Source organism: Squalius cephalus (genome assembly GCF_949319135.1).
Source record: "Squalius cephalus genome assembly, chromosome: 12".
In the NCBI taxonomy this organism is placed as follows: domain Eukaryota; kingdom Metazoa; phylum Chordata; class Actinopteri; order Cypriniformes; family Leuciscidae; genus Squalius; species Squalius cephalus.
The window spans coordinates 4,780,296-4,802,412 of NC_137133.1; the positions used below are offsets into that span (position 1 = coordinate 4,780,296).

The 22,117-nt window shown below is 38.6% G+C and overlaps 1 protein-coding gene across 2 annotated transcripts in view; it reads left to right on the forward strand.

The window, feature by feature from the left end:
* stxbp5a (syntaxin binding protein 5a (tomosyn)) overlaps window positions 1-22,117 on the forward strand; it is an 85,000-nt gene that overhangs the window by 24,188 nt on the left and 38,695 nt on the right. For both annotated transcript variants that reach the window (XM_079887266.1, XM_079887265.1), the window contains exons 3-5: window positions 6,499-6,580; window positions 9,473-9,573; window positions 16,174-16,308. In XM_079887266.1, coding sequence (XP_079743392.1) covers window positions 6,499-6,580; window positions 9,473-9,573; window positions 16,174-16,308 — 318 coding nt within the window. The remainder of the gene's footprint in view (window positions 1-6,498; window positions 6,581-9,472; window positions 9,574-16,173; window positions 16,309-22,117) is intronic.

Consider the following 22,117-nt stretch of genomic DNA (forward strand, 5'->3'; position numbering starts at 1 on the left):
TGGAGAAAAGAAAATGTTCATGTATGCAAATTTTAGAAAAACAGGACAGCTTTGGAAAAACAGCAAAACATTAGTACTGTAAGTGTATTAAAATCAAGCATCCCTAGTTGCAAAATGAGGCTCGACTCACAGTGGATTTACATGTTGGTGAGATAAATGCAAAGCAATTTTTAATTGCACTTAGCTGTTTTTATAGATGCTTTCCATTATTAAATGAAATATAAGTATATAATCAATGTTCCTCTCACCTCATTTGCCATTTCACGATGCATTATAAAAGATATTTGCCAAGCCTTTTGAATTTGGTCAAAGCAAGATTTTGCCTTGTGGAACAGTATCTGTCTATGATGCCTTAAAATGCTGCCTCTCTAGGTAGCTTACTAGGTTTTGGAACAGAGCCATAATAATAAATACATTAAATGCATGGTTGCTGTCTAGTAATGGATGGCAACATCTTAAGGTGCTCACTGCTGTTTGTGAAGGCGTTTCTTTATAGCCATGAACAGCCCACTGGATTTTATTGCGTGTGGGCATAGAGTCAGCAGTGTCTCTCTCTTCCCTCCACACTCTGTATTCTGCTTTGCCCTCTGATGTCAGGGACTTTTTGGCATTTTGCAGATCTGTGCTGTCATTCATTCAGCAGTATACTTCTCTGATCCTCTCTCTTGATGCATTTGCATTTTTTGCCAGTATTTCTTGTCTCTCTCTCTTTTTTTTTTTTTTGAACCCACACCGATTGCCCCTGACCTCACCATATCAGCTGATTGCTCCTCATTACATGATGGGGGTCCAAAGCAGACGGGTACAGGTGGTCGGAGGACAAACGAGGATTCAAGGCGTGCCCTTATCAGCACAGACAATTTCCTCTGGTATCTTCCAGCCCTGTCACTTCAAAGTGTCTGTGATGGATGGACGGGATGAGCCACTGAATGACTGTACTGGCTTCCTCTAGGTGATGGATGAAGGCTGCTCTGTCTGCACTCTACAGTGCAACTTTAAAATGCAGCTTAAAAAGTGTCATTTCAGGGCAATGGTGTTTCTGCAACAAGGAGATAGATTAACAAGGAGTTGATTGGATATTTATTTGTTTACTTGCTTTAGTATTGAATATTAAAATATACTATTTATAATTATTTAAATATGGAATATTTATAATCAACTAGGAATGTCCCTAGCTGATCTCAAGGAATGGTATCGGGCGATCAAGCATTTTTTTAAACTGATCGGTATCGGCTACCCTAAGCTGTCACGCAGGGGTCATACAGTAGGTGGAAGCATGCACCTTCAAGTAAGTTTACAAACCGCCTTTAAAAGTAAAAGTGTGTGCATGCATTCAAACAGAGAATGTCTAATATGGGGAGAAGTTCCACTCTCAGTAATTTTCCGGCTTCTGAACTGGTTGCAGTTCCACTCTGGTTCCATATGGGGGCGCTCACAGGACGAGTGCAGAATGAATGGAGGTCTATGGCGCTATACCCCTCAAAATCCACTTTTCTCAGGATATAATTTTTTGTCTAGTAATTTGAATGTTGTATTCGAAAGGAGATGCAAAGAAATTACACATTGCTGGGTGTTAGATTTTTTAGAGTCACTTATTTGCTTTAAAAAGTCTTTTAAAATGTCAATGACGTCATACGCATCGTACGACCAGAGATACTGCTTTACGGCAATCCTTCAGTCACTTTGGTGCTTTTGCGCTCTGCACTTTCTTTTTTCTCGAGGCATCGACAACACAGCTGACACAGGGAAATACACGTGCTAGAAGAGTTTTTGTTTTGTTTATTTCTGGTCCCGCTTCGGATGCCACGATGCCATCAAGCGGTATCTCTGGTCGTAATCAGTCCTTCACTGACCAGTCAGCGTTCATTAGCAGAATGCTAGCGTGTTATGGGCAACAACAACTCAACCTGTAAGAAATCGAAAGGACATAAGTACTCGTTCATTCAACTTTCGACCTATAACCCATGTTGAACTTGCAAAACCTACAATCAAATCTGAGATTTCTCAACGGCAATCGGGTGAAAGAGACAAATTTAGCCGTCTAGCCCCATAGACTCCCATTCATTTTGCACTCATGGGCGATCGCCCCCAGTGGAACTCTGGTGGAACTACAACCAAAATTCGGTACAATAGGACTTAACAGGGAGTGGCCAGGTTCTCCGTAGACGGGCTCTGATTCAAATGTGCCTGCTGTTCTCGTGCGTCACACACGTTTGAGCGTCCGTGTTTAGCATATTTGTTTACCCTTGTTTTTAACAGAATCACTCGAAAGTCATTCATAGACTTTTATCTATAATATGAAATCTATCATACAGGCCTATAAATATAATTACTTTAGTAAGTTAATGTACTTGAAGTACTTGGATCTGGACTCTGTATCGGCAGATACTCAATATTCAATGACTCAGATCAGATTGGGGGCACAAAAAAATTTGATCGGGACATCTCTATAATTAACATTTCTCTCTCATAATACTCACACAAACATCAGACATTTGTGTGTCTGTGTTTGTAATCCTTCCGAGTGTGAGACTCCATTATTTATTTATTTTATGCACGCTTGTATTTTGCTGTCTGCATCATGTCTCTGTGCCAGCAGTTTGAGCTCTAGTGATCACTTTGAATCTTTTAATTGTTATTTTCCACCACCCTGATTGCATATGCGTATAGGCGTTTTTCTCTTGCCTCCCTCCCTTTCTCTTTCTCTCTCTGTCTCTCCTTGCTGTGGAAATATGAATGTGTGCAGTTCCCAGGTTCCCAGTAGAGGTTATCATCAAATTATATCTCTACAGCACAAACACAGACACAGACATTCACACACCACGTGCCAGGCTCCCAATAAGCCTGCTGAGAAATTACAAAGTGTTCACCAACTATTTGTCAGTTGGCATTAGTATAAAATGCCCTTCTCTGGTGCAAGTTTTTATTATTAATTATTAATGACGTTAATGCTTACTTTTAGAACAAAGAATCGTAAATTACTTTTCTGTGAGCGTTTTCTGAAATAAATTTGTGACTTTGTGTAATAAATTCTTTGAAAAACAGCATTTGTTCAAACTTAAAATGCACAGCATTCAGTAGCTCAAACATTTTTTTGTTTAATTTCAATAATTGCTTTTACCCAAAATGACAGGTGTTCTGCACCTCTCATACACTTTCTGAAAGATTTGATTGATTTGATTATAGAGGTCTTAATCGGTCCACTTGGATCGGACTCGGAACAAGTGGGTTCGGGTTCAAAACTTTGACGAGTGCTTCGAACATGGGTCTGAACTGATATTAGTTGCCTCGGGTCTTGTGTAATTTAAAATATATGTGCTTTTACCACTATTCTTTTCAGGTGTTTACAAATATTGTTTAATTTAAAACAAATATATATTAAATAATACTATGTCACCCTTCTTCTCTGTCAATATGTGCTTCTGTGTGTAAATGACCAAACCCTCCAGGATATTTGTGCATGCTCAACATAAACTGGTCTCTGCAATACCCGAGCCATTCAAGAGAATGAGTCTGGGGATTCTTAATATGAACATAAATATACATTTTCTTGTCATTTGAGGTGGAACATAACGCTTATGAGCAGTTTATCTACTTGGAGGTGCTCACCCAAGCGGAAAAACTAGGTACTGTTTGCCAGATCGATTATAGAAAACCATAAAATGCAGTTGAGGCCAAACTAATCAACTAAATCAAATTAACAAAAATAAAAACCTTAACTGTATATTTTTATTGTATGTTTTTTCTCAAACAAAACAATTTGTGAAAATCCGTTGAAAACATATTCTCCTACATTTTTGACATACAATAAATAGGCTATAGGCTACATTATCTGGCAATATGGGTTAAAAACGTAGCTAATGTAAACATTAAGAAGAAGGATCGGAAAATGATTATCATTTACAAATAAGGTCGGAAAATGGGCATACTTTTAAATCCACACCTGCCGTGGTGTTTCTTATTTGGTGTCTCTGATTTTGGTCTGTGTCATTCTCTTATGCTGCGTTCACGCCCTGTCGTAACAATAATTATGAGATGGCAACTTGTCACGTCCTCAGACTCGGATTTATGTGTGTGGATTTATGTTACTGCATAATGAATCTGCAGCAGTCAGGTGGTACAAGTAAGAGCTCTGTTAGTCTTTTACGTTCACTTTTTCTGTAATGCTATGTGCTTTGGTAATTTAACACCGTCTCGTGACACTTTGCAGACTCTGCTATGTGTGTTCATGTGTTTTGAAGAAGCCGTGGCTTTGGAGATGCTCTGAAGGGAGGGTGGAATCTCATGCTTTCAAAGCTAGCATCCTATATATATATACAGTGAGGAAAATAAGTATTTGAACACCCTGCTATTTTGCAAGTTCTCCCACTTGGAAATCATGGAGGGGTCTGAAATTGTCATCGTAGGTGCATGTCCACTGTGAGAGACATAATCTAAAAAAAAAAATCCAGAAATCACAATGTATGATTTTTTAACTATTTATTTGTATGATACAGCTGCAAATAAGTATTTGAACACCTGAGAAAATCAATGTTAATATTTGGTACAGTAGCCTTTGTTTGCAATTACAGAGGTCAAACGTTTCCTGTAGTTTTTCACCAGGTTTGCACACACTGCAGGAGGGATTTTGGCCCACTCCTCCACACAGATCTTCTCTAGATCAGTCAGGTTTCTGGGCTGTCGCTGAGAAACACGGAGTTTGAGCTCCCTCCAAAGATTCTCTATTGGGTTTAGGTCTGGAGACTGGCTAGGCCACGCCAGAACCTTGATATGCTTCTTACAGAGCCACAGGTTATCCTGGCTGTGTGCTTCGGGTCATTGTCATGTTGGAAGACCCAGCCTCGACCCATCTTCAATGCTCTAACTGAGGGAAGGAGGTTGTTCCCCAAAATCTCGCAATACATGGCCTCGGTCATCCTCTCCTTAATACAGTGCAGTCGCCCTGTCCCATGTGCAGAAAAACACCCCCAAAGCATGATGCTACCACCCCCATGCTTCACAGTAGGGATGGTGTTCTTGGGATGGTACTCATCATTCTTCTTCCTCCAAACACGTTTAGTGGAATTATGACCAAAAAGTTCTATTTTGGTCTCATCTGATCACATGACTTTCTCCCATGACTCCTCTGGATCATCCAAATGGTCATTGGCAAACTTAAGACGGGCCTTGACATGTGCTGGTTTAAGCAGGGGAACCTTCCGTGCCATGCATGATTTCAAACCATGACGTCTTAGTGTATTACCAACAGTAACCTTGGAAACGGTGGTCCCAGCTCTTTTCAGGTCATTGACCAGCTCCTCCCGTGTAGTTCTGGGCTGATTTCTCACCTTTCTTAGGATCATTGAGACCCCACGAGGTGAGATCTTGCATGGAGCCCCAGTCCGAGGGAGATTGACAGTCATGTTTAGCTTCTTCCATTTTCTAATGATTGCTCCAACAGAGGACCTTTTTTCACCAAGCTGCTTGGCAATTTCCTCGTAGCCCTTTCCTGCCTTGTGGAGGTGTACAATTTTGTCTCTAGTGTCTTTGGACAGCTCTTTGGTCTTGGCCATGTTAGTAGTTGGATTCTTACTGATCGTATGGGGTGGACAGGTGTCTTTATGCAGCTAACGACCTCAAACAGGTGCATCTAATTTAGAATAATAAATGGAGTGGAGGTGGACATTTTAAAGGCAGACTAACAGGTCTTTGAGGCTCAGAATTCTAGCTGATAGACAGGTGTTCAAATACTTATTTGCAGCTGTATCATACAAATAAATAGTTAAAAAATCATATATTGTGATTTCTGGATTTTTTTTTTAGATTATGTCTCTCACAGTGGACATGCACCTACGATGACAATTTCAGACCCCTCCATGATTTCCAAGTGGGAGAAATTGCAAAATAGCAGGATGTTCAAATACTTATTTTCCTCACTGTATATATACAGGATAACGCAAACTAAAATAGAAACAGGTGTACAACATAATCAGTAACTAAGGTAACAAACTAGTGGCAATAACACCACAAACAGTAAGAAAACACAGGAAAACCAGGACACAAACTGAAACTGACACTAAACATTACATTTTGGTACAATTACCACATGGGAAAACATATTTTAAAGATGGATGTGTATTAGTACACATTATTTGGGTTTTTGACAGTCTTTTCAGACAGGGAGAGTCTATGACTTTGGAAAATGTTGTCAAAACAACAATAATATTTATAAAGTGGGCTGCTATGTTTTATTAGCGGCTTTCAGAGAGCAGATTTGACAGTGACTGACAGACTTCATTGCTAGCAGCAATGCCACAGAGATTGGCAGAGGTAATTAACTTGTATGTCCACAGAGGGTGAACAATGACTGACATGCATTTAACTGGAACAGTGCCTTTAATTAAAAAAATTAGAATAAAATGCAGAAAAAATAAGTGCCATGTTCAGATTTTGACCCAAAACTGTCACTATTGTTAGCCTTGAATTCCCGACTCTCTCCTTGACTCAGAACCCTTTCAGATTCGGCCGACCCGGTGTGGAGTGTTACTGTCAGCACGAGAGTGGATCAGCCGTCATCCAGCTACAGTTTCTCATAAATGAAGTGAGTGTTTCACATTTTCCCACCCTTTCTGTGTTCTGCTCAACCTCATGCCGAGAGCCTATTTCCATGGAGCTTCAAGAGGCAGTTTGAATAATCCAGGATGAAGCCTCAAGAGGCTTAGATGATCCCTTAACCCAGAGCCTTTGCTGCCACAAACCCTCTTGTCCTCCAGAGTGGGCCTGGAGGGATCCTACAGAGGAAGCTGATATTACCATTTTCTCCCTTGAGTGTTGCCCACAGTCAAGACCACAGGGATCTCTTACATTAAGCTGTCTTGTAGATTTGCTTCTTAGTGTCAAAACTATTAGTTCACTGCGCATTCATGGGACTATTTGGCTATTTATCGAGGTTTTTCTTCTTGAATTCATTTTGCCTTGACTTGTTTTGTCACTTAGTCATTTTAGTCAGCATATTTCAATAAAATAGAAAATAATAAACATTGTTTTTAGTGCATCATATATTTTGTGAGGTTTATTCTTAAAATAAGTGAAAGAAAAAATCTTGGAACAAGGCAAAATACGCTTGGTAAGATAAAAAAATAGATTTACATATTTAATACTTGAGAATAAACATCTTGAAATTAGTTGGTAAATTTGAACAGACTTCTCAGCAGTCATAAGCTCGTTATTTGACGCACTGTAAACATGGTGTTTTTTTGTACTTCTATTTTTAGACCCTTTGGTGGTTGCTTTTATCTAAAGTGACTTGAAAGTGCATTCAGAATGTGCTTTTTCTGTTATTGTTTTCCATGGGAATCAAACCAATGACCCTTGCTTCAGTAGCACCATGCTCTCCGAGCTGACCTGCAGGAAAGCTTGAAATAACACAAAAAATTGTTTGGGAAAATGTAATCATGGTAAAAGTTAAAACACATATACAACATATGAAACTGTCATACATTTGTTTTAGCTAATTTGTTGAAAGCAGTGTGAATGAAATGATTCAATCACTTAATTTGATCTAATTGGTTTATGAAAAAAAAAATTGTCATTGTAAATGATCATGTCAAAAAGAACTTAGTTGAAATATCATATACTTTTTATTTGAAATGATGATGTAAATAAAATGTAAAGATGCATTCCTACTCTAAGAATGTGTAACAAATATGATTAAAATAGTTTGGGAATGTTTTAGGTGAGGGATGTGGTTGAAATGGCAGGGCTTCATTTCTTTTTCTTTTTTTTTTTAGCTAAAATGTTATTTTGAGTTACTTCACACATTTATTAGTGCATGTTCTTGTGTATATATTTTCAGTCTCAGTGTGTGTTTGTTTGTGGCTCAGCAGACCAAGCAGAGCTAGACAGGCAGATACACACACACACACACACACACACACACACACACACACACACACACACACACACACACACACACACACACACACACACACACACACACACACATGCGCGCACCTGGGACAAAACACAGACTTTTGTCTGTTATATTTTCAACCAGAGGAAAGGCAATGTCTGTGTGTATTTGGTCTGAATATCCCAGTGCCTAGATGGAAAGGAGATATTTTGTGGTAGTATCCCTCCTCCATCCCCTCTGTCTGTTCCACCCACACTGTCTCTCTTTCGATTTATTTTTCCACTCAGTTATGTCTCTCTCTCTAACACACACACACACACATATTCACCTCCCACCACTGTATCTCGAATCTTCCAGCCCTCCAGAAATGTTGCAGAATGAATAGGTTGTCTCCACCAAAGTATGGTATGCGTCAGGGGCGTTTTTCTCCAAACAGTCAAGACAGGTAGCACCTCCGAAGAAAATCTAAATACTAATTAACAGTGCAAAAATATAACAAAGAAAATGTAATGAAACATGAGCTAGACTGATGAAAAAACCCACTACTTTTTAAAGTTACGCTGTCAAACAGCAGCATCAGCGAATAAAGTTTCAGAGGAAGGTAGTTTGTGTTTTCATTGAGATCTTGTTGCATGAATCTGAGGAGGGTAACACACATTGCTGTGTTTGACTGATTACCCTGCCAGTACAAAAAAGCGATGCAAAATTTTTAGAAAAAATTATAATTTGATTTTTGTGTCTTGATTTCAATCATTTTAAACATACCATCCAAAGGTGTGCAATTTTAAATTCACCAAGGCTAACGTATAAATACGATAAAACCAGTAATATTATTACAATTTAAAATAACTTTATTGTATTTTATAATGTAATTTATTCCTGTGATGGCAAATCTGAATTTTCAGCAGCCATTATTCCAATCTTCAGTGTCACATGATCCTTCAGAAATCATTCTAATACACTAATTTTGTGCTCAAGAAACATTTCTTATTATTATGAATGTTTAAAATAGTCGTGCTGATTAATATTTTTTTTTGTTTGTGGATTTTCAGTATTCTTTGATGAAAAGAAATAACAGCATCTATTTGAAATAGAAATATTTTTAATCTTTATTGTCACTTTTGATGAATTAAATAACTTACTGACCCCAAACTTTTGAATGGTTGTGTATATATGCTAAAATATTACAAAAATCTTGTTGATAGTGTAAGTTACAAAATGTTTCATTGAACAGTTTAAATATTGTGTGTGTGTGTGTGTATAGACCTTAGTCAGGGTAGTGACAGGGTCAGCTGTGAGGGATAAGATACCAATGGATTGTACCATTGTTTAACAACAATCTGATTGTTTAGCTGAAAATAAAATCTTTGAAAAAAACTTTCAGTAGACAAAACCTCCATAAAAGTAAAAAAAAAATGACATGATCTAGGACCTTTATACAGTGCGTGCCATTGTAAATACTGTACGTCTATCCCTCACAGCCTCGTTTTCATCTGCGTTAAATTCATTATGCCGTCTAACCTGACTCAGGTCTATTTGTAACGCTCTCTTTCTCTGTCTTTTCCTCTTTCTGTCTTGTAGGGGGCGCTGGTTAGCGCTTTGGCCGATGACAGTATTCACATGTGGAACCTGCGACAGAAGAGACCAGCTGTGCTGCACTCGCTCAAGTTCAACAAGGAGAGGTCAGCCTCGGTCACTTAATCTACACTTGCTCTGAGCGTGTGTGTGCGTGTAGACTGCTGATCAGTGTTAGCGATACATGACTGTGTGTGTGGCAGAGCTGGTGTTGTAGAGTCTGTGGGCCTTTGTTTCACTCTTTCACTCTCTTATTATTCTAGTTGACTTCCACTTGCTCTCTCACTGTTGGTACCCAGGTGCAGCTCAGAACACATTTCTCATAGGGAGGCGAGTCGACATGTGGTCATGTTTGCAAACTTCTGTAGTGGGAAAAGAGCAAATTTAACTGATCCAAGCAGAAGCCTTTTTTTTACACTTTTGAAGGATTTAAAAAAAAAAATCATATTATAATGTTAACCAAGGTTTCCTGCAATGTAAATCATTTAGATTTAAAGGAATAGTTTACCAAAAAATGAAAATTCCGTCATCATTTACCAAATCTGTATGACTTTCTGTCTACTGTGTAACATAAAAGAAGATATTTTAAACATTTTCCGTGACACATTCCCTTTGAAAGCATACAAATGTGATTATTTCAAACAGTATCCTCAACAGAGACATGTCTTCACACTAAGGACACTTCAATCAGCGTTGTAGATCTGTGGCAAGAATTGAAGAATGCGTGAGACCTTTAATCACACTCATAGCTATAGATCAGTGCAGGAAGGTTGTAACCTTCTGATTCGGTTTGGACAGCTGTTGACTCTGATAAGAGATGAGCCAGCCCTTCACTTATAATCTGCACTGCTTCTCTTGATGAGAGTGACAACTCGCCAACAGCGCCTTTCAGGGTCGAACAGTTTTTTTACCGCATAACTGCGTGTGTGTGTGTGTGTGTGTGTGCAGGTCTGTCTGCACATGTGTATCTGCCTCAGAAAATACAGGCAGGGGTCATAGGTGTAGGACTGATGTGTCTGTGTGCTTGACATTTAGAAAGTGTTTCCCTCTGCGACCTGCCTCGTCCCCGAGGCTACAATGGGGCGGCTGTGCCCCTGAGTGCAAACAAAATGTCTCTGTGAGGAGCTATAAAGTTAATATGAATTGGCGTTCAGAACCCATTTTGCTTGCGTAATGCGATGCATTTCTGAGTGATTATGTAAAATTAATTAGATTACATTTTGTTATTATATAAAATATTATTATATATATAAAAAATTTAAAATATAAGTAACTTGTTTTTCTCTCTGAAAATGCATCCCTTTTCTATTAGCATTACTCCTAACAATTGAGAAGATGCAATCATTTATTCTTTAAAAAATAATATTCATCGATTACAGAGATGCAACTAATAATTTTTTTTTGGAATAACATGAATTGTTCACAATAATTCTGGGATCACTTTGAATAAAGGGAATAAATGCAAAATGTAAATGGAACTACGCTATACATACAACATACAAGTTTCGAATCAAAAGACTTTCCTTGTTGTTGAAGGATGCTTCTTTTGGAAAGTATATTTTTGGGAGGAACAAAGTTTGACCTACTGTCAGGACACTGTGGGCATCACACAAGCTGACGTTCTGACAGGAAGCTGTCGGAAGATGTTACAACAACCAGAGAGGTATGAGAGAGGAACAGCCTGTGAAAAAACACTCTTTTCTGGGCTAGACATTTAAATTGCTCCCTGAAAATGCTCTCTAGATTGCACATTAAAGCAGATATGAGGCTGTGTTCTCTAAAAATGCTTTTTCTGTGCTCAAAACATTCTGGCTCAAAATAATAACTGATTTAAACACTGCACATTGGTCCCTATACATGTTTACAGAAGGAAATTAATTAGAGCTCATTCGAAGCGGATTCTTTTCTGCCATGTTGTACGTCTGCAGCTGGTCAATTATGCGTTTTATATGGTTGGCTTGCCTGAAGCAACATGTTGTTTTTGATTTTGAAGCTTCTTGTCTTTGTTCAGTGAACCTGGAGCATTTAGATCTGTGAAATGAATTTTTCCATATAAAGCCAATAAAAAAAAATCAATGTTTACATTTCTGGAGCCGTTTTGATTTTACATATACACTGTTTTAGAGATGAAAGAACTCCATCTTGGTGCTGTAACAATGAATGATCAGGGAGGTTGGCATGTTTTTAAGGCTGTTCCTGAATGGATTTGCTCTTTGTGTGGGTGTGTGTGTCCCTGCAGGACGAAGGCTCAGGAAAGAGCAAGCCAAATGTCAGGAGTGCAGGGCATCGTCTGTCATGCTAATACACTCATTTAGCTCATTATCACACCGGCACAGAAGCCATCTGAACACAAACACACACCTCACTCTCACACGTGGATGGCTGTTGATGTTTGTGAATGTGTTTTTTTCTGGCTGTTTTTAAGAGAAAAAAGGTGTGGGTTTTTGTGTGAGTTTGTTTGGGTCAAGCTTTGCTGAATTTGAAGGGACCAAAGTTGCATTATAGGACAAAACTACCTACATGGCAGGGAGCTGCCAATTGTCCCTTTGAGAATAATGGTATAATAACATACTGAATAACTTAATGATATAAAATACTGCAAGGTTTTTTAGAGGATTGAAAATATCATTAACTTAGTATAAAACAATACAAGTCAATGGAGTGTCCCAACCATGATAAAAAATCAAAAACAAACATATGTTTGTGTATTTTGATATGGCCGATAAATCTTGCCTAGTCATCCGGGACGTGCGGATGCACACTTGCAGATGTCATGTTAAATTCTCTTTACATGATATGCTCTCAGAGTGTCACACGCTGGTTTGACTTGATTATCAACAACAATGGGGCTTGACATTTAATGAACACTAGGAACCAAACAGAGATATATACCAGCAGGAAACATTAACAAGACGAAGAACAGACGAAGACCAGGGGCTAAATGAAGGACAGGTGTAGGTGATTAGTAACAAACAAAGGTAACTATGGAAACAAAGAAGATGACAACGGAAACAGGAACTAAATCAGAGGAACTTAACCAGAAACATCAAGACAAAAGAACATCAAAATACACAGGGAATCGTGACACCAAGTGATGTGATAGATGTGATATATTTTTTACTGTGCTAATTAATTAATTAATTAATTAATGATCATCATCTAATAATGGAGAAGGTACCAGAAAAGACATTATTTTCACAAATTTACGTTTTATTATCTATTGCATATTGCATTTAATTAGTTATAATGGAAAAGCACATATCTCTTTATCGCTCTGTCGCTCTCTCTCCCACTCAAACACACTCACATACAGTACGTACACTTACTCACTTGTTGTCAGTGATGCTCTGACGATTTTATCAGTAAAATAGTTTAGCAATTTAAAAGCTACATGATGTTTCTCACTAGCGAGGTGCAGATAAACTTAGTTTTGCTATTAGTAGACACTGTTGAGAGACGCACAGACTAAGGTAATTCACACGTTCTTAAGCTCTCTCTCTCTGTCCCTAATAACTGCATTAGTCTGCTATCAGTTTTGCATCCTGTATTTTTCCGCTTTGCATCGTGGCCGCATTACCACCTCGGGTGTGCATTATTTTTCTAATAATTCAATGGTCCGTCGTCAATTATTCCTTACCTAATCATTTGATTCCTTCCGTAATCAAATGTAAAATAACACTGCATAGTCTTCACTGTATAAATTAAACGCAGATTAATCCATATTAAAGTTACAAAAGGTAGTTAGTCAAGAACAGTGAGCGATTTTTCTTTGTCCTTTGTTGTTTGATTGACATTAAAGGGATATTTCACCCAAAAAGGAAGATTTTGTCATCACTTAATCACCCTCATGTTGTTCCAAACCTGTATGAGTTTTTTTCTTCTGTTGAACACAAAAGAATATATTTTAAAGAATGTTAGTAACCACCAGACAGTTGACAGTAGCCATCAACTTCAAGAAAAAAAAACCACCATGGAAGTCAATGGCTACTGTCAACTGTCTGGTTACCAACATTCTTTAAAATATATTCTTTTGTGTTCAACAGAAGAAAGAAACTCATGGAGGATTGGAACAACTTGAGGATGAGTAAGCGATGACAAAATTAAAATCTTTGGGTGAACTATCCCTTTAAGGACACAGACAGCAGCAGGTATATTAGGCTGCTGTCACTTTAAGACTAATGCACGGATCCAGTATACTGTTACACATGCGGTATCTTTCTCAACGGTTTATGTTCACTTAAGACATACAGGGCTATGCATAAGTTTAGACACCCATGCTAAAGTTGACTAAAAAGAGGAATAAAAAATCATCTTTTGGAAATTTAACTTAATGCCTTAATTAAAAAAATTAGGAAAAATCCAACCTTTAAGGAGACCAATATTCTTTGTGAATGAATAATGTATCGTAAATAAATAAATGTTCTTCCTTAAAATACAGGGTGCATAAGTCTGGACACCCCTATGTTAAATTCCCATAGAGGCAGGCAGATTTTTATTTTTAAAGGCCAGTTACTTCATGGATCCAGGATACTATGCATCCTGATAAAGTTCCCTTGGCCTTTGGAATTAAAATAGCCCCATATCATCACATAGCCTTCACCATACCTAGAGATTGGCATGGTTTTATTTCAGTTCTCCTAATAGCTGGTTTGATTTGCATTGAGAGATGATCTTATGGAAAGTACTCCATGCCAATCTCTAGGTATGGTGACTTCACTGACTGTGTTTACGAGGATACTCGCCAAAACTGGCATGTTCAAGTGCAAGCAGACGTGAAGGAGAGTTAATTCAGCTCAAGCTCAAGAAGGGAAACTCAATTTTACTCGCTGTGTGGGAAGTTTTCTCTGCGCAAACATCCAAAGCACACGGCCAGAAATGCACGTCTCAGACAACGTGCGAATAGCACGCTGTCTGAGACGTGCATTTCTGGCCGTGCGGATGCAGCACTGCCCCGTCAACTGTCACGAGCGTTGATTGTTTGTTCACATTCTCGCAACATTTCATTAGTAGAATAGAATTCGTAATATTACCCACACACTGGCGATTGACACCGTTCCATGTTCTCGCCCAAAAGAGGCGAGAGGCTAATGCTGCAGTTGTGCATACCGTGTAGAGCTGTAGTGCAATTATTCTTTGAATTATGTGTTTATGAGTGCATTTTGAAAGTTGTTTGTGTGTTCACGCTCTTGGTGTTTTTCATACATACTTACATTTTAAATAACATTACCTGTGTGATTTCTCTAAAAGCTTTTCAAGGAGGAGAAAAATAGAGAGCTGTCAGCAACCCAACTTGTGACATCTTTCAACGTCTTCTTCAAGCTGACGTGTGTGTGCGTGTGAGTGTTTGTCTGTCTGAAAGACAGAGGAAAGAAATGTGTTGAGTTTGATGCATGGTATTTCTCTCAACACTCTTCCACTCATGAATATATTCATGATGCTGCAAGGTGCTGGTGTGAAGTGTCGGGGGCAGGTGTGTGTGTGTGCACTAGTGTTGCTGGGAAAAAGGAGTGTGAAAGGGGTGAGAGGCAAGCCGTTTGCACAGCACCAAAACAAACAAGCCTTTTGTTCATAAAATGATACCATGTGCTCTACCTTTTCTGAAAAACCTGTGGTCATCAAGATGCGTGTGAGTTTTGGAAACCGAATATATATTTATAGTCCTTAGACTGAGTAATATGTCTGTTTTAGTGGTAATTTAACAGAAGCCCAACACTTTACTCCAGTAACTTTTTTTCCTGCAGTTTTGTCCTTCTAGGATGTACTGCAGAAATCTGAGTTAAGCAAGCAGCAGCTCAGCTAAACAAAGCTTTTTTATGCTCAGGAATGACAAATTACATGCAAACATATTTGGTTGAAAGAAAATTGTGTGGTTCCTTGATAAAGCAATTAAAATATCCTGACATTGAATGTACTAAATTCTATATGCTCTAGGCTTTTGGTGCAACCTATCTTACCTGCAGTTCCCACATGAAAATTGTATTTCTCAAAGGTTGCTCTTTCATAGATAAGTAGACTTGGAAGAAGAGCTGGAAATTATGCTTGGGAAGTTATGAAAAGTCTTAGACGTGTCTGCCTTATTTGTTTAAGGGAAATAAACAAATTAATCAATTGCTGACATGCAGTCTATAAAATTTGACTGAATTACATATCTCAGGTAAATTGGTCTTGAACTAAATGTACATGAGTCCATCCTTCTACATCAAATTACCTTTCCACATAGGAGAGAAAAGCGTCCCATATTTTATAGAACTGAAATGGTTTTGTTATTCCAGAAGAAACTTCCAAGAGCATAAGTTCCAGTGTATCTAATCCCTTGTGCTCTTATGTGAGGTTGCTCAAATATCTGTTTTGCAGCAGTATACTACGACGTCTGCAGTGAATTTTGAGCAGCTGAACCCTAGAATTTAAAGTATGATGTATGAGAATACAGACTGCTGGATCAAGATTAAGCGTTGATTTGAACAAATTCTCTGATAGCATGAGACAAAAATAACCTAATATGACACCTGAGAATACAATGGAAATATGTGTTGTCGGGAATCTATCTTATAAATTCAGATAAGAAATCGTTTTACGATTTCAGTGGAGACATATGAGGCATTTGTGTTTTGCATGTGAGTGGTTCTATTAATTTATACATTTGATAGGTTATAAATAATAATAATATGTTTACTCTTTCTTTTTTCTTTTTTATCCTTTTTTTTTAGGATAACGTTCTGTCATCTGCCCTTCCAAAGTAAATGGTTGTACATTGGCTCGGAACGAGGAAACATCCACATTGTGAATGTGGAGTCCTTTACCCTCTCAGGATACACCATCATGTGGAACAAAGCCATTGAACTGTGAGTGCCACACACACATTTGAAATGAAATGTAATCTCACTGAATCCAGAAATCTGATTTGTAATATATCATATGTGTCACATCTGTCATTGTTCCTGTAGCCTTGTTATGTTTTATTTGTAACTAAGCAATCATTTCAATCAAGTGCCATTTTAAATTGTCAATTCACCTGCTCTCCCTCCATCGCTCTACTCATACTCAGAGTTCTTCAATTATTCATTTTAACATTTTGTCAGCAGTTTTGTTTTCCTCCCTGACCCGTTGAAAAGACTGCAGTGCCTTTGAGACCCAGACAGTGTAGACACGCGCGCACACACAGACACATGCATTTACAGGTGTCGGATCGGATCAGTGGAAGTATAGACAGATGTCCTGTCTCACCTCCTGCTTTAGCACTTACCCATACGAACACTAGCAGACAGACACGTTGTTTCCCTTGCGACAGGAAGGGCAACTGTTGAAAGAGCTGCTCCGCCCTTTGCAGTTGTACCTGTAGTGACAGACTAAAGGGGGCAAGTCAACATGGCTTTACTCTCATGTCACTGAGCAGGGAATTTTCTCCACTGTCTCTCTGACACACACACACACACACACACACACACACACACACACACACACACACACACACACACACACACACACACAACAAAATTAGCATAAATCACATTTACTGTAATGGCCTCACTGGTATTATTAGGCAATAAATTGGGTAACAGTTTCACAATTGTAAAGAATAATACATGTTTTGTAATGGGAGGAATCTCATGCGATAACAGGGTTGTACATGATGTATTTTAACAGCCAAATATATTTATGCTAGTAAAAATGATTTGTATTTGTTAATGATCAAATTATTTTACTTTTAAAATGTATAACAGTTGAGAGGGTTAAACATCTTTTCATGCTGGATTATTTTCAAATCAATTACGCAAACATATATAATACTTCTTATATCAAGAATATGCTAACATGGAAAGTGTCTTAAAATCAGTGCCATTTAAGTGTGGATGTAAACCTCCTTTCTATAAAAAAACACACTCAAAATGCACTTCACAGTAGCTACGCCACCGCACAGCAGCAAACCAAGATGGTCTGTGTCTGTTTGAGAGGGAGAAATCTGGCTTGCTACTCTGCTGTAGGGATGATAATATGATGGTGGGTGATACGGGCATGATGCCAGGCATTGAGAAAAACAGTTTGTTGCTGCAGATGTCAGTAGCGGTGAGTTGTTTTAGAGTACGGGGGCATGTAGTTTGGCACTTGACTGTGTGGGCTGTCGGGGGATTAAGGGTGGGCATAATGGAGTGCTGTGATGCCACACTGACAAGGGGACTCTGAGCCATCTTAGGTGGTAGAGGTGGATGAGATGGCAAAAATCCTTATATCACGATATGAGCAATTTTATTTCACGATAACGATATATATATGACAATATAGTTATTTCTGCTTTAAATATAGGTTTTTATATCACCAACATTTTTGATACAATTGAAATTTCATAATTATTGTCACCAATTTCAATGTCACAAAAAACTAATACTAGCCTATGTAAAAAAACAAGCTTACCGAAGACAAGTTAACAGTCAATAGGCGCATTTCCATTACAGATTTGCGCAAAACTTTTGCGATTTTTTTCTAAATGTCGACAAAAAACTATTGAGAAATGACGCCGTTTCCATTGTCCGATGTTATGTGACTAAAACTTCATTTTTTCCTCTCGCGATAAGTTAAATCATCCCAAAAACCATGGCAACGGACATTGGTAGGTTTATGTACTAATCCAGCCACTGCACTAGCCATTATTATTAATCGAAGGAGATGTATGTGTGTTTTCAAAGCATTAATGGTAAGAAACGACCCTTATTATACTTGTGAGCGGCACATATGAGGCGTTTCTGGGTGTTTCTCCCTCATATCTGCTTCGAGGTCTTGATTGTGGCATTTATTTGAGGTTTAGAATCCAGTATTCCTGTAATTCTTTTGTCTTATGTGAATTTAATAAAGAACGTATTCTCGTATTCTGTCCAAACACACCGCGTCATCTACGTCAGGTGACCTGTAAATGCGCAAAAACTGTTTCCATTGGAGTTTTGCGAAATATTTCTTTTTCGAATTGCCTGAAAAACCACCTCATGTGAGGGTAAAAACCTTTTTGCGATAAATGGGAATTTTTGCGAAATTGACGTGTTTCCATTGGGCGTATTTTAAATTTGCAATTTCAATTTGCGCAATTTGAAGGGTAATGGAACCATGGCTACTGATAAAATAAGAACGAAACAACTAATTACAAGCAATAGGACAACAAACTACAACAGAACAAAGAATTAGACCTATCTGAAAAACTTTAAGCACTAGAAATAAAAAAAACACTAGCCTACATAAATTGTATAAAAAACATGCATATCTTCACTGTGTAAATTAAATATACATGTGTTCTTATTAAAATGAGACAAAAGAGATTCAGTCAAGAGCATTAAGAGATTTTCTCTTTTTTTGTTGTTTGATGACAGCAGGGTTATTAAGCTTCTGTCTATTTAAGATCAAATGCATGGGTCCAATGTTCTGTTACACATGCGTTTTCTTTCTCAGCTGTTTATGTTCACTTAAGACATAAATGACTGTTAACGAGGATACTTGCAAAGACGGTCATTTTTACATATAAGTATATGTGTATTTAACCATTGAAGCCCAATTAGGCATCAAAAAACTCTTCATGTGTGCACATCTGTCAGACAACGCTCAGAAACCATCTCTGAAACAGCGCACGCATTTAGCGAAATCAGTTCTCTTTCGCTGCTAATTGCGCTTCAGTGGTTTTAAATCACTTGTTTTTGAATCTAGGAATGAATCTAGAAATCTTCCCCTTATGTCGTCATAAGGGGAAAGGTTACCTCCCCTTTCTCTTCTTTGCCCGCAAAAAGATTTTGTCCCGCCCATGAGAAAATGAGCTGCATGATCGCGATATTGGTTTTTCCTCGAGAGACATCATGGCTTGCAAACGAGCGAAGCATGGCAGTTGCTCAGTGTTTGGATGTACAAATGAACACAAAAGTATTTTTTTAGTTCCTTCATCAGAGCCTCTGAAGAACCAGTGGGTTATGTGAATTTCTGATGTGTAATTGTTCAAGTTCAGACAGATAATCTTTCTCTCAAAGTCGTTCAATACTGTTTATGCATCAGTAAATCAAGCCAGTGACTAAACGATCAACTTCACGTCGTTTCTCTTAGTAGGATGAAAATAATCTTACTTAAACTGTGATTAATATACAGAAAGCGATCAAAGAACAATCCCTTTCCAATCGCCCAAGCTGTCAATCACACAGCGCAAGTTTATCTGGACACTTGCCAAAACTCGTTATAAAATCAATGACGCTGTTACACTGCACAACAAAGCTCTTACTGTACATACCTCATGTTTGCATTGGTGAAATCATTAGTGAGAGTGCAGAAACTGCGTTGCAATGATAAGATCTTCATTCACGCGATCAACAGGCTGTCATCTGCTCAATGCTCATCACTGCAACCTTTTATGTGATGGGAATAGATCTAAATACTTAAAAAACTTCTCACGCTTCGTTAATCCCGATAGCTGTAATAGTAAAAACGTATAATAGCTGTAATAGTAAAAGTTTTCGAGAGAGTTCCACATGTAATGCTAGATATTTCATATGCAAGCATGTCAGCCAATCACAGCAGTGGGCGTTTACACTGAAGACTCACAGCAGCCAATCACAGCAGTGGGCGTTTACACTGAAGTCTCACAGCAGACACGCCCCTTCAAACAGAGCGTTCAAATCAGAGGCTCAAATCAGGCTAGGAAATATGCCTTTTATTTCTAAATTATAACAACTTTTGATCTAAAAAACATACTAACATTATAAGGGCACCCCAGGAAACATTCTAAAATAATAAAATAATCCATGCAATGGGACCTTTAAAACATATGCAAACCATAAGCTTTCGTGACCACGCAGCACAGCAACCTCACGTGAGCTTATCCGTGTTAGAGACGATAGTCAAAAATCTCTATTCAGTTATTCGTGTCTACCGGTATATCACCCACCACCATTAGGTTAAATTTGAAGCTGTACACAGGTGCATAGACAACGGCATAGGCTATCTAAAGCCAGGCACAAAGAATCGCATCCATGCCCTCCGGACAAGCAGATTGTCTCTGCAATTCGAAACGAGTCTGTGCATGTCTGTTTGTGTGACAGTGCTGTCATAAATCCAGCTCTCTGCCAACAAAGACAGTGTATAGATCTCTCCTTGGCTAAGGTTGAGAAGACAGCAGTAGGACGTGAGGCATGTTGAGACTGTAAATACAGTCATTAATACAGTATATACCAGATACCTTTATGATGTTTATAGAAGGTCTATTGACTGTCTGACATCCATTTCAGACACTCAATTTGCACAACAGATGTCATTGCTTAAAGCAAATGGATGCAATCGCATCCACTCCCATCGGTACCAACTGTGTGTGTGCATGTGTAAACTGGGAAATTCAGGATGCAATTGGCTTACATTTACATATGCACACGCACAGTTGGCACCGATGGGAGTGGATGCTGTGCTGTGGTTTGCCTTATGACAGGAAATTAAACTTCATGTCAACATGCGTTGCTTATAATCAGAGAGAATTTGTGAGAATAGGAGGTACGTGCATTTGCTATAATCATTATTTTGGACCTCAGAAAAGGATTGTGGGTAAGAGGGTGTATGTAGGTGAAACTGGTGAAATTATGTAATCATAAGGTGTCTTGAGTGAATGAGACAGTGCGGAGTGAGGGCGGCAGTTACAGAATGAGATTTTGCCCATCCTATTCTTGTTGCCATGGTGATCGGCTCTCTAAATCCAGCCTGCTCTCCTCCTAAAGTAAAGGCTAAGAGATAGGAGGGAACTGTGGGGACGTAAATTAGGAATCTTGAGGTCTAAGAAACAGAGTAGTTGACAATCCGTCACCCTCTCAACATGATCGGCACCTTGACCTTTCTGTGTAGGTGCTACTCCTCTCTCATTCTCTCTCTTTTTCTTTCTCGCTCACTCTCTGTCTCAACTAAACAAACACGTGCATAAACAGGCCTCAATTTTATGCCAAATGTACTTGTTGACCTCATGAACTGAGTTTGGTTTCTGTCGGGTGAACGCATGCCGCAGATGAAAATGGTGGGATAGTCTTTTTCTTCTCAACTAGATTACCGGGAATTTTATGACATCAGACATAGGAAATTATATGTGAAAATACCCTTAAGACTCCTCTTATTATGTCATTTTGAAAAGGTGAGGGGTCCCATGTTACAGATTTTTATTCCCGCTGTATCTGTCAGTCACATTTCAGACACCCAACAAACACTGGAGGAGGAAGATGCAGATCAGGACCCCTGTCAGTCGAACCTCCATCACCATAACAGACGTATACTGCTCTGTCTGTCCTCATCACGCTGTAGCTCAACAGAATGTAACTGGAGGGGAGAGAAGGACCCCTGTCTATGCCACGGCTGTCACCACTATAGGCGTCTAAGCCTGTGCCTGAGAGCCGTCAACAGCACAGTTGGCCTGCTGGGTAGTCAGAGGGTACAAAGGAATAAGACTCCTGCCAGTACAGTCAATGCCTTATGGGTGTCCACAGTACAGTCCATGCTAAAGTAACACCTACTAATGGCAAGGCAGCATGTTTTGTAATGTTTAGAGAGAAAGATACCATAGAACAGCTGATACACTGCCTTTTTACAGTGCCATATTTATTAGGATGAAATACTTTGCTCTGTTTCTTAACTAAAGTAATGAGGGTATATTATTCATTG